Source organism: Otolemur garnettii, unplaced genomic scaffold (assembly GCF_000181295.1).
Source record: "Otolemur garnettii isolate 467f Iridium unplaced genomic scaffold, OtoGar3 scaffold00050, whole genome shotgun sequence".
Lineage (NCBI taxonomy): Eukaryota > Metazoa > Chordata > Mammalia > Primates > Galagidae > Otolemur > Otolemur garnettii.
The window spans coordinates 9,305,046-9,317,907 of NW_003852445.1; the positions used below are offsets into that span (position 1 = coordinate 9,305,046).

At 41.3% G+C, this 12,862-nt stretch overlaps 1 protein-coding gene across 2 annotated transcripts in view; it reads left to right on the top strand.

Annotated features, from left to right (window-relative positions):
- The window catches only part of SNAP23 (synaptosome associated protein 23), a 16,645-nt gene extending 4,148 nt beyond the window's left edge, over positions 1–12,497 (top strand). For both annotated transcript variants that reach the window (XM_012806377.2, XM_012806378.2), the window contains exons 2-5: positions 9,346–9,447; positions 10,162–10,203; positions 10,873–10,921; positions 12,163–12,497. In XM_012806377.2, coding sequence (XP_012661831.1) covers positions 9,391–9,447; positions 10,162–10,203; positions 10,873–10,921; positions 12,163–12,284 — 270 coding nt within the window. In that variant the 5' untranslated portion in view covers positions 9,346–9,390 and the 3' untranslated portion in view covers positions 12,285–12,497. The remainder of the gene's footprint in view (positions 1–9,345; positions 9,448–10,161; positions 10,204–10,872; positions 10,922–12,162) is intronic.
- Positions 12,498–12,862: the final 365 nt, after the last annotated feature.

Sequence of the window (12,862 nt, forward strand, 5' to 3'; positions counted from 1 at the left end):
AAAAAAAAAAAAATGCCCTAGAGAACATGTATGAGGTGCCTCTCCTCTTTCCCTTTGTGTTTGTCATTTTGGTGAATTATTGGAAGATGGCGGTTGCGATTACTTTAGATGGCTTTTTTTTTTTTTTTTTTGAGACGGAGTCTCATTATGTCGCCCTCAGTAGGGCGCTGTATTATCACAGCTCACAGCAACTTCAAACTCTTGGGCTCAAACAATTCTCTTGCCTCAGCCTCCCAAGTAGTTGGGACTACAGGCACTCGCCACAACGCCCGGCTATTTTTCATTGTTGTTGTTATTTAGCAGGCCTGGGCCGAGTTTGAATCCGCCAACTTTGGTGTATGTGGCTGACACCCTAACCATTGTGCTACAGCCACTGAGCCTATGTTGCTCTTTATATAAAGAAGAATACTATGGGTGGTGCCTGTGGCTCAAGGAGTAGGGTGCTGGCCCCATATACCAGAGATGGTGGATTCAAAACCTGGCCCTGGCCAAAAACTGCAAAAAACCCCCCAAAGCCCAAGAATACTGCTTTTATAATGTTCTGTAGGTGATAATTCTTTTCTAGGGACCTGAAGTGCTTATGTTCTCTGTATATAGCTTCTGACTCCTGGTATTAGAATATTTGAGAAGCTAACCAGAAAGCATCTAAGTGATCTTGAAATCAGAGCCAAAATACTTGGATGGTTTAAGTGAATATTTCATCTAAGTAGGGTGACTCCCTGCCAATGTTCCCCACTGCACATTTGGTATTTCCCTGAGAGATACCATACTTAATGTTTGCTGGATTGTTTCTCTATCCTGTATAGATTGCTAGCTTCTGGCTCTTTCACCCTTTTTCTTATCTTTTTTATAGAGCAGTGTTTTTCAACCTTTTTTATCTCATGGCTCACTTGAACCTAAAATTAAATTTCGGTGGCACACTTAAATTATGTTGATCAAGAAAAGAAGGAAAAAGCCGGGTGCAGCGGCTCATGCCTATAATCCTAGCACTTGGGAGGTCGAGGTGGGTGGATTGCTTGAGCTCATGAATTCAAGACCAGCCTGAACAAAAGCGAGAACCCCATCTCTACTAAAACAGAAAAACTGAGGCAGGAGGAGCCCATGAGTTTGAGGTTGCTGTGAACTATTATGGTATGTCACAGCCCTCTACCCAGGGCACACAAACAGCTTGAGACTGTCTCAAAAAAAGAAAAAAGGGCAGAACACAATTATAAGAGGGACTTTAACAAATGCAATCAATGTAACCTAATTCTTTGTACTATCAATGAATCCCAAACAATAAAAAAATTAATTAATTAAAAAATACAAATAAAAAGAGAATATACTTACTGTGCTTTGAACTTCTCTCAAAAATAATTAATGATCTTTAAAAATTTTTGTGGCACACCAGTTGAAAATCACTGTTACAGAGCATCCACTGTTGTTTTTCACAGCTGTTCTTGTAGACAGGGTTAATGTAATAGATTACAGTCAAACCTTCATCTGCCTTTCCAGGACTGCGCCTGGGTTCCTTAAAGGAGAATTGTGGAAGTTCCAAGGTTGACAGGGACTTGAAGACCAGAATGTTGGACATTAAGCAGTTAACTTATAATAGGTACCTCTGTAGAACTGAAATATATTTTGGTCTGGTTTTCCTTCCTGATCTTTATGCTTCAGTGTACTTTGAAACATGATTCTGTGGCATACTTATTATATTTGCATAAAGTTCATGTAGAAAGAGGTAGAAAAGAAACTTGAGAGAGGAAGTAAAAAGAGGAAACTACCATCAACATAAATAAGACCTTACCTAATGCCTTCAGGAAGAATTAAATTTCCTAATCAGAGCTTAATGTCTTTTTGGCCTAGAGTATTTTGGGATATTCAAAAAAACATTGAGTTTGAGTGAATACCCGTCACCCGTTGAGTGAATACTCAACATTGAGTTGAGTGAATACCCGTCATTTCTGAGTGTGAATATTTTTATTTTTAACTTTTCACATTATAAATGGAATGTAGGAGTAAAAAAATACATTTTTTTTTTTTTTTTACAGTTTTTGGCCAGGGCTGGGTTTGAACCTGCCACCTCCATCCTATGGGGCCAGCACCCTACTCCTTTGAGCCACAGGCACTACCCCAAAATAAATTCTTTTTTTGTTTTTGAGACAGAGTCTCACTTTGCTGCCCTTGCTGTAGTGCCCTGGCGTCACAATTCACAGCAACCTCAAACTCTTGGGCTGAAGGGATTCTCTTGCCTTAGCCTCCCAAGTAGCTAGGACTACAGGTGTCCGCCACAACGCCTCGCTATTTTTAGAGACAGTATCTTGCTCTAGTTCAGGCTCATCTGGAAAGGGTGAGCTCAGGCAATCCACCTGACTCAGCCTCCCAGACTGCTAAGATTACAGGTCTGAGCCACCTCACCCAGCCAAAAAAATAAATTCTTAAAGAGAAACCATCGAAGCTCTTTACATACCTGGTGCATACCTGTAGTTCCTGTTACATGGGAGACTCAGGTGGAAAGATTGCTTGAGCCCAGGAGTTCAAGGCTGCAGTAAGCGATGTTCATCCATTACACTATGGCCTGGATGACACAGTAAGACCCTATCTCTTTCAAAAAAACCAAACCCCCCCCAAAAAAACCCTTACATATAAAATAGTGGTTTTCAACCTTGGCTTAGCTATACATTGGAATCTCCTGTGGAGCTTTATAAAAGACTAAAGATGGGCTGGGTGCATTGGCTTACGCCTGTAATTCTTGGCATTCTGGGAGGCCGAGGCAGGCGGTTTGTCTGAGCTTAGGAGGCTGAGGTTCCTGTGAGCTATGATGCCACAGCATTCTACCAGGGGGCAACAAGTGAGAGTCTGTCTCAATAAAATAAAACAAAAGACTAATTCTTGGGGTGGGGTCTCCTCCCCACCACAGGTTCTTATTTAATTAATCTGGGATGCAGCATGAGCCTCTAGAGCAGTGTTTTTCAACCTTTTTTAATCTCACAGCATACTCAAACCTATAGTTAAACTTCCACAGCACACTTAAATTATGTTGATCAAAGAAAAGAATATACTTACTGTGCTTTGAACTTCTTTCAAAAATAATTTAATTAATGCTTTTTTTTTTAGGCTGGATGCGATGGCTCACGCCTGTAATCCTAGCAGTCTGGGAGGCCGAGGCAATATATTGCCTGAGCTTACAGGTTTGAGACCAGCCTGAGCAAAATCGAGACCCTGTCTCTAAAAATAGCTGGGTGTTGTGGTAGGCGCTTCTGGTCCCAGCTACTTGGGAAGCTGAGGCAAGACAATCGATTAAGCCCAAGAGTTTGAGGTTGCTGTGATTTGTGATGCCAGGTCACTGTACTGAGGGTGATAAAGTGAGACTCTATCTCAAAAAAAGAAAAAGTCTTTCAGTTGGCACTTACAGTATATGTATACATAAGTTTGTGAGAACACTCCCATCCATTGACAGATGATTATCCATTTCAAACCAAAGAAATATAGAAATAAAACAGTAGCACATTTGTCTTAAACACTAACAGATTTAGAAGACAAGCCCTTGCGAAGGTTTGGCTGGGAAATATATTTCCCAGTATGTGGCAGGAATGGAATCTAATGGGGTCTAGACAAGTTCGTAATACTCTCATGGCAAAATACTAAGAAATGGATAAAACAGGAGGATCCTATGAAGAAAACAGAAAATTAGCTGGGGTGCAGAATCTGTAACAGCTCTAATCTGGAGTACAATCTCCTGTCATTGCCCCGAACACCAGAGTATCTTCTTTCCCTAACTTTCCTAGCAACAATCAGTATCTTCCAGGATCCACGAAAAGTATGAAATTGGAAGCTACTTAAATGGTAGGTAGTCCGTTGGATTTGCTTTAAAATCAGGGTCTCTCTTAATCTCATTTGTGAGAGGGACTCACTTACAACTCCCTTTGGAAGTGCTTTATTTGTTTATTTATTTTTGAGACAGAATCTCACTTTGTCACCCTGGGTAGAGTGCTGTACTGTCATGCCTCGCAGCAACCTCAAACTCTTGGGTTTAAGTGATCTTCTTGCCTCAGCCTCCCAAGCCGCTGGGACTACAGGAACCCGCCACAATGCCGGGCTATTTTTTAGAGACAGGGTTTCATTCTGGCTCAGACTGGTCTAAAACTCCTAAGGTCAAGCAATCCACCCACCTCCACCTTCCATAGTACTGGGATTACAGGTGTGAGTGACCAAGCCCAGCCCTAGAACTTTCTCTGTGTTCAGGCCCAGCTTGAACTTTCTCTGTTTTTTGTTTGTTTGTTTCTTGTTTTGTTTTTTTGAGACAGAGTCTTACTTTGTTGCCCTGGTTGAGAGTGCTGTGGTATCATAGCCACCTCAAACTCTTGGGCTCGAGTGACCATCTTGCCTCAGCCTCCCAAGTAGCTGGGTCTTCTGGTGCCTGCCACAACGCCCAGCTAGTTTTCCTATTTTTAGTAGAAGTGAGATCTTACTCTTGCTCAGGCTGGTCTGGAATTCCTGAGCTTCAGCAGTTCACCTGCCTCAGCCTCCCAGAGTACTGGAATTACCACTCCAGGCCTTCTTCTTTTTTTTTTTTTTTTTTTTTTGAGTTAGGTCTTACTGTGTTGCCCAGGCTAGCAGTAGCATGATCCTAGCTCACTATAACCTCTAGCTTTGACTCACCTTATTTTTGTTTTTTGTTTTTATTTTATTTTTGAGACAGAGTCTCACTTTGTCACCTTTGGTAGAGTGCCATGTCATCATAGCTGTGAGCCAGCAACCTCAAACTCTTGGGCTCAAGTGATTCTCTTGCCTCAGCCTTCTGAGTAGCTGGGATTACAGGCCCCTGCCGCAACACCCGGCTATTTTTAGAGATAGGGCCTTGCTCTTGCACAGGCTGGTCTCGAAAGTGTGAGCTCAGGGTAATCCACCCGCCTCAGCCTCCCAGAGTGCTAGGATTCCAGGCATGAGCCACAGCACCTGGCTTCAGCTTATTTTTAACTTTTTTGTAGAGACAAAGAACTCTTAGTGTTAAGGCATCCTCCTGCTCAGTCTCTCAAAGTGCTAGGATTATAGATATGAGCCACTATGCCTGGCCATTGTGATTAATTTTAAGAGAAGGACTGAAATAGGAAACTAAGTAGAATATTATAGCTACAAAATCCTGTTTTCCTGTACAGTATCAATTATTTTTTAGAATCATTCTTGGGGGCTGGGCATGGTGGCTCACACTTGTAATCCTAGCACTCTGGGAGGCCAAGGCAGACAGATCTCATAGGTTGGAGACCAGCCTGAGCTAGAGCGAGATCCCACCTCTAAAAATAGCTGGGCATTGTGGCAGATGCCTGTAGTCCCAGCTACTCAGGAGGCCGAGGCAAGAGAATTGCTTGAGCCCAGGAATTTGAGGTTACTGTGAGCTGTGACACTACAGCACTCTGCCAGGGGCGACAAAGTTAGACTCTATATCTCAAAAGATTAAATAAATAAAATGAAATAAGATAAAATAATCATTTTGGGGAGGACCCTGTGGAAATGATAATGATTGAAGGCATTCATTCTTCTGTTTCTTCCCCATGTGACTCCCCAGTGTTATGAATAAAGTTCTATGTATGTTCCAAAGCCTTAATTAAGGCTTTGTTTCAAGGCCTTTGTTTTGTGTATTTCTTTCCAATGGTCTTATTTTTATTTTTTAAATTAGTGTAGATATGTTCAAGTTCTAAAATACTGGAAGGCAGCTGAAAACCGTGATTACTCTGATCTTTCTATCTCTTCCTTCAATTTAACTTTCTTAGGGCCAGGCATGGTGGCTCATGCCTATGATCCTAGCACTCTGGGAGGCCGAGGCAGTTGGATTGCCTGAGCTCACAGGTTTGAGACCAGCCTGAGCCAGAGTGAGACCTCATCTCTCTGGGTGTTGTGGGGGGTGCCTATAGTCCCAGCTACTCAGGAGGCTGAGGCAAGAGAATCACTTGAGCCCAAGAGTTTGAGGTTGCTGTGAGTTATGATGCCTCGGCACTCTACCGAAAGCTACAAAGTAAGACTCTCAAAAAAGTTTTTTTTTTATCTTATTTGAGTCTCTGGAAGAGATAAGATTTCATCATCTTATTATGGTTTGCATTTGAATTTTGAAATGAGCCATCAGGTTGGGGTTGCTTAGCCTGTTTTCTAACATTTGGCAGCTTCACATGACCTCTTACTTATTAATGGGGTACAGTCTACAGTAAGACCATTTACCAGACCATGAACTGTTCTTAGTATGAAAGTAGATCGAGGGTGGAATAATAAATCTGCTCTTCACTAACTCAGTCACCTTAGGGAAACTTACTTAAACTGAGCCTTAGCTTCCCCATCTATAAAATGATATAATGTTGTATATAAATACTTAGTAGAGTATATGATGTATAATAGATAATCAACGAACATTTCTTCCCCTGCCAAGGTTAAAACAGAAGTTAAGAAAGTCAAATTAGGAGTTTTCTGATAAGCACAAGTGAACCATAAGAGAACTAAGCTGTAAAAGCACTGAGAAAAATGTTGCATTTTCCCCTCAAAGGCACACAATTAGCATGGTAGACTAAGTTTCCAAGAGCATTGGAAATAAACAGATTTTTATTCTGTTAGATTAAATCTGAGAAAAGTAAGTTTAATGGTATCTTTGTATTAAATGATGTTTTGTTTTTTTACTCCACTTCCATTAATTCAATTCTCTCTTCTCTAGCTTTCTGGGTAAACTTCTTGATTCCATGAGAAAAAAACTTCTGTAAATAATAAATATGAGTAGAGCTATAAATTCTAGTTTATACTCTCTCAGACACTTCTGAGCAGATTTACAAAGGCCAGTAATAACCTGAGGGGTATGACTGATTGAAATAGTGGCATGATCGTTGCTCACTGCACCTTTGAACTCCAGGGCTTAAGTAATCATCCTGTCTCAGCCTCTCAAGTAACTAGAGCTACAGGAATATGCCGCCATGCCTAGTTATTTTTTAATTATTTGCTCACTCAGTAGGCATTTCAGAGTACCTACTGTCACATCTTGTTAAGTGTTAGAGAAACCCAGAGAAAACAAAACCCTCTGCCCTCCAAGACTTTAGTACATTCCCAGGTAAATAGGTTCCCTGCATATCAGCATGTATACTCCATGGCAGGGTTTCTCACTTAGGCACTTGGACATTTTGGGCCAGGTTATTCTTGTTGCAGTTTGGCCAGGGCTGGGTTCTAACCCACCACCCTCAGTATATGGGGCCTGCACCCTACCTACTGAACCATAGGCACCGCCAAGGGCCAGATTATTTTTTGTTGGAGGGTTTTCCTGAGAAACTTACAGGATGTTTAGCTGCTTTCCTGGCCTCTACCCACTAGATGTAATAACCCTCTCCTCCTCCCCAAGTTGTGACAATCAAAAATATCTCCAGGCCGGGGGCAGTGCCTTTCACTTGTAACCTTCCCATTCTGGGAGGCCAGAGGGTGAATTGCATGAGGCCAGGAGTTGAAGAGCACCCTGAACAAGAGTGAGACTCTATCTCTACTAAAAAATAGAAAAATGAGCCAGGCACAGTGTTTTGGGCATGTAGGCCTAGCTACTTGGGAGGGTGAGACAGGCAGATCACTTGACCCTGAAAGTTTGAGGTTGCTGTGAGCTCTGATGATGCCTCTGCACTCTAACTGGGGCAACAATGTGAGACTCTGTCTCAAAAAAAAAAAAAAAAAAAAATCTCCAGCCATTCCCAGAGGCCTAGGGGTAAATCCTCTGGATGTAAAGCAGAATTTATGTCATTGACAAAGAGGTTTAATAAGTGACTTTTCAGGCTCAGCGCCTGTGGCTCAAGCCGCTAAGGCGCCAGCCACGTACACCTAAGGTGGCGGGTTCGAATCTCCAGCCCGGGCCTGCCAAACAACAATGATGGCTGCAACCAAAAAATGGCCAGGCATTGTGGCGGGCGCCTGTAGTCCCAGCTACTTGGGAGGCTAAGGCAGGAGACTCGCTTGAGCCCAGGAGTTGGAGGTTGCTGTGAGTGTGATGCCATGGCACTCTACCCAGGGGGACAGCTTGAGGCTCCGTCTCAAAAAAAAAAAAATAAGTGACTTTTCAAAAATTTAATGCAAAGCTAGCAAATGTAACAAAGGAAAGAAAATATAGATCTGTCAAACAGTGCTTATTACAACACACTGCTTGAAGAGGAATCCACAAAATAGTACTGAATAGCGCCTACTAAGTGCTTTCTTTTTTAGCTTGGATGTCTGTGAGGTCTTCTCTTTCTGAGTTACTATGTATAAGAGAATAATTGGTTTCTTGGGGACTTCACTAAAACAACAAACAACACAAGTTAATTGTGGGGGGGGTGTCTACTCATAATAAAAATCTTAGTTCTTTTCTGAGCTCTTTGTGGCCAGCATTATCCTTTTCTTGTTTGTTTGTTTTTTGAGACAGAGTCTCACTATGTCACCCTCAGTAGGGCGCTCTGACATCACAGCTCACAGCAATCTCAAACTCTTGGGCTGAAATGATTCTCTTACCTCAGCCTCCCAAGCAGCTGGGACTAGAGGTGCCTGCCACAATGCCTGGCTATTTTTTGTTGCAATTGTCATTGTTGTTTAGCTGTTTGAACCCGCCCACCTTGGTGTATATGGTTGGTGCCATAACCACTGTGCTATGGACACCAAGCCCCTTTTCTTGTTAAGAATAGAAGTATTTTGGCTCAGTGCCTATAGCTCTGCAGCTAGGGTGCTGGCCACATACACTGGAGCTGGCAGGTTTGAACCCAACCCAGGTCTGCCAAACAACAGTGACAGCTCACAGCAACCTCAAAGTCTTGGGCTTAAGCTGTTCTCCTGCCTCAGCCTCTCAAGTAGCTGGGACTACAGGCGCCTACTGCAACACCCGGCCACTTTTTGTTGCAGTTGTCATTGATGTTTAGCAGGCCCGGGCTGGGTTTGAACCTGCCAGCCTTGGTATATGTGGCTGACACCCTAACTACTGAGCTACAGGCACTGAGCCATCTTTAATTTTATTTATTTATTTAGCAGGCCCAGACCAGCTAGCTCTTTTGGTAAGCTCAACTCACCAAACAACTGAATAAATGAAAACAATTCGTTGGCATTGTTTTAGATAGTTGTTACTTAACAGTTACTTGCAACAAACCTGCCATCCTTGCTACCATCACTCTAATCACTGAGCTATGGGCACCCCCATACCCCAGATTCACCTTTGGTACTAATTAGCATGAAATGTCCATTTGGCCTCCCTCTGTCATAATTTTTTACCTTTAATGTAGGTAGAGACATGCAGACATAAACTCTTTTATCTTGTTTTCCTGACAAGCACCTAAATTTTATGAATCTATACTCTTTGCTCACGTACAGTTTTGTGTATTTTTATTTTTATAGAGTATCCACATTTCCAATTCTGGCCTGATAGAGTTTTGATTCATCATGGATAATCTGTCATCAGAAGAAATTCAGCTGAGAGCACACCAGGTTACTGATGAGGTAAGTGTTTTGCTTAGAATATTCTATTTCAAAAACAAACAAACAAAAAAAAAAGAATATTTCAGTTTTTACATTGGAGGGATGAGAAGGCCTTCTTGGAGGCCATTTTGGCTTCTTCCTAGCCCTTTTATGTCAAAGAACACATTTGCCCTAGACTGCCATTGCTAGCTCTTTTGGGAAGCTCAACTCACCAAACAACTGAATAAATGAAAACAATTCGTTGGCATTGTTTTAGATAGTCATTACTTAACAGTTACTTGCAACAAAGATACTATATATCTGAGGAATTTTGGACTTTTATTTTTACTTAATGATTTCCTAGTGTCAGTGTAGTGCACTTACATTTGTTTCTTCCTTACATTAAATTTTATGACTCCATACAATTTTTGTGACTCCTATTAAGCCCACTGTCCAAAGTTTCTCTCAAGGAATACATGGAAGAAAATGACCAAAAAAGGGCAGTTCCTGTGGCTCAAAGGAGTAGGGCACCGGCCCTATGTGCCAGAGGTGACGGTTTCAAACCCAGCCCCAGCCAAAAACTGCAAAAGAAAAAAAAAAAGAAAATGACCAAAAAATAATATTCAACTTTCTTTGTTTTGTTTTAAAGGGAGTAGCATCATATATGACCTTTGATGAGATTTTGCTTTGTTTTGTTTTGGGGGAGAAGGAGTTGCTACATATTTTGGAATGCTAAAATACAGTGTTTTTTCCTAGTCTCTGGAAAGTACAAGAAGAATCCTGGGTTTAGCCATTGAGGTAAGAAAGCGTTTAATCATTAAATTAAATATAGAAGTTTATAGGAAAGATCCTAATACCACTAGCTGGAATTGGTGTTAAAGAGTGTTATATTGGCTTGGCGCCTGTGGTTCAAGTGGCTAAGGCACCAGCCATATACACCTAAGGTGGTGGGTTTGAATCCAGCCTGGACCCGCCAAACAACAATGATGGCTGCAACCAAAAAAAAAAAATAGGCATTTTGGTGGGCGCCTGTGGTCCCAGCTATTTGGGAGGTGAAGGCAGGAGACTCACTTGAGTCCAGGAGTTGGAGGTTGCTGTGAGCTGTGATGCCATGGCACTCTACCCAAGGGGACAGCTTGAGGCTCTGTCTCAAAAAAAAAAAAAAAAAGAGTATTGTATCAATACACTTTATTATTTGAAACCAGCAATCGCTGAAATTGTCAAACCATACACTAACAGGCCTTTTCCAGTTTTCCCATTGACAGTATTGGAATATGATAAGGAAGATTAATTCATCATGAGTTTGCGACTTATTTATTTTGGGGGATTAATGTTAAAGTATGTTGGTTTAACACTATTATTTCTGTCTGTAACTCTTGCGAGAACTTCTTTCTAAATGGTTTTACAGTTCTTGTAGGTTTTTTTCTGTTGTTTTGTTGTACTATCAGCTTTTTTTCCTTCTTTAAGTCTCAGGATGCAGGAATCAAGACCATCACTATGCTGGATGAACAAGGGGGTGAGTTAAAGTCATTGGCAGAAACTCTTTTGACTGAATCATTCTTAAAAGCCCTATCAAATAAGCCACATGTAAATTTTAGCTTTTGGGGCGGCGCCTATGGTTCAGTGGGTAGGGTGCTAGCCCCATATACCAAGGGTGGTGGGTTCAAACCCAGCCCCAGTCGAACTGCAACAGCAGTTGCAAAAATAGCCGGGTGTTGTGGTAGGTGCCTGTAGTCCCAGCTTCTCGGGATGCTGAGGCAGGAGAATCACCTAAGCCCAGGAGTTGGAGGTTGCTGTGAGCTGTGTGACACCACGGCACTCTACCGAGGGCGATAAAGTGAGACTGTCTCTATAAAAAATAAAAGAAAACAAATTGCAGCTTTTGGAAGTGCCTTTCCTTTATAGATAAGAGTGATATGTTTACTTTTTTTTCTGATGTGAATTATGTCATGTTCACTGTCTGTTAGTGATAGGGAGCAACAATGCCCAACTGTATACGAAGTATGGGTTAGGCCAGCCTAGGTTATTGTGTTTACTTGGTGTGTGTACATTAGACATATGATATCTTACATAATCCTCAGAAATCAAATAAAATCCTAAAATAAGTCAAAATTGAGATGAACTTGGAATCATTTGAATTGATCCTGAGTAACCTGGTATAATTTTTATTAATTTTGTGACAACCCTAAGGTTTCAAGCCTATTAAATTAGAAATGCTGGCTGGGCATATTGCCTCATGCCTGTAATCCTAGCACTCTGGGAGGCCAATGCAGGTGGATTGCTTGAGGTCATGAGTTTGAGACCAGCCTGAACAAAAGTGAGACCCCCATCTCTACTAAAAATAGAAAAACTGAGGCAAGAGGATCACTAAAGCCCAAGAATTGGAGGTTGCTGTGAGTTATGATGCCAAGTGACAGCTTGAGACTCTGTCTCAAAAGAAAAAAAAACAGTTAGAAATTCTGGGAATCTAAACTGGTCAAAGTACAACTTCATTGTAAGGGTGATCTCTAAATAACCCTCACATGCTCCTACTGTACAGAACAAACCTTTCTATGTAAGAGGCCAGCTGCCTCAGGATCGGTGTGTGAAAGACTATTTTCATGTTTAACAGCTTGTAATACTTTCTGAAACTGATACATTCACTGTGGTAAGATATTGGTAGATTTGAGGTTAAGGTTTGGTACTTCATGATGATAGCATTTTCTGGTTGACTCTGTGAATGTAACACAAAATGTAACTGCCACAACTTATTCTTAGAACAACTAAATCGCATAGAAGAAGGCATGGACCAAATAAATAAAGACATGAGAGAGGCGGAGAAGACTTTAACGGAACTCAACAAGTGCTGTGGTCTTTGTGTCTGCCCATGTAACAGGTGAGTTGATAAATCAAGACTTTTAAAGATAGATTAATAAGTGAATGAGAGGAGCCCTGGCCCACATCACCTCTTCCCCCAAATAAAGTCAGATATATGACTGATCTTAAATGAGGAACTTTCTTAAATAAACTTAAGTTATTTCTTTTTAAGGCAGATCAAGCTTTTCATGAAAATAGGATGTGTTCGCCGAAAATCATGGCTTAAATTTTACCAATCCTGGGATCAAGTCCCAATTTTGATTGAAAAAGTTGGGAAATATATATCTGAATGATACAGAGCAGGATGGAGTTAGTATCTTTTCCTTTCAAACAATGAGTATTAACAAAATATATATTCTGTGTAGTCACATGAGGGATGGCCAAGGAGGGTACTTGGACCCTGTTTCAAAAGACTTACCCTGTGCTTGGATAGGTGAGAAAGAATGGCAAAAAATAAAAAATAGATGAATCTAGTGTTAGCTCATGCATTACTAACTAAGGCTAAGGGTACAGAACTGATAAACCTTGGATTGGACAACATCTTATAGAAGAGGTAGGACGTAAGTTGGGCTTTGAATGAGAAGAAGGATTTAGATGAACA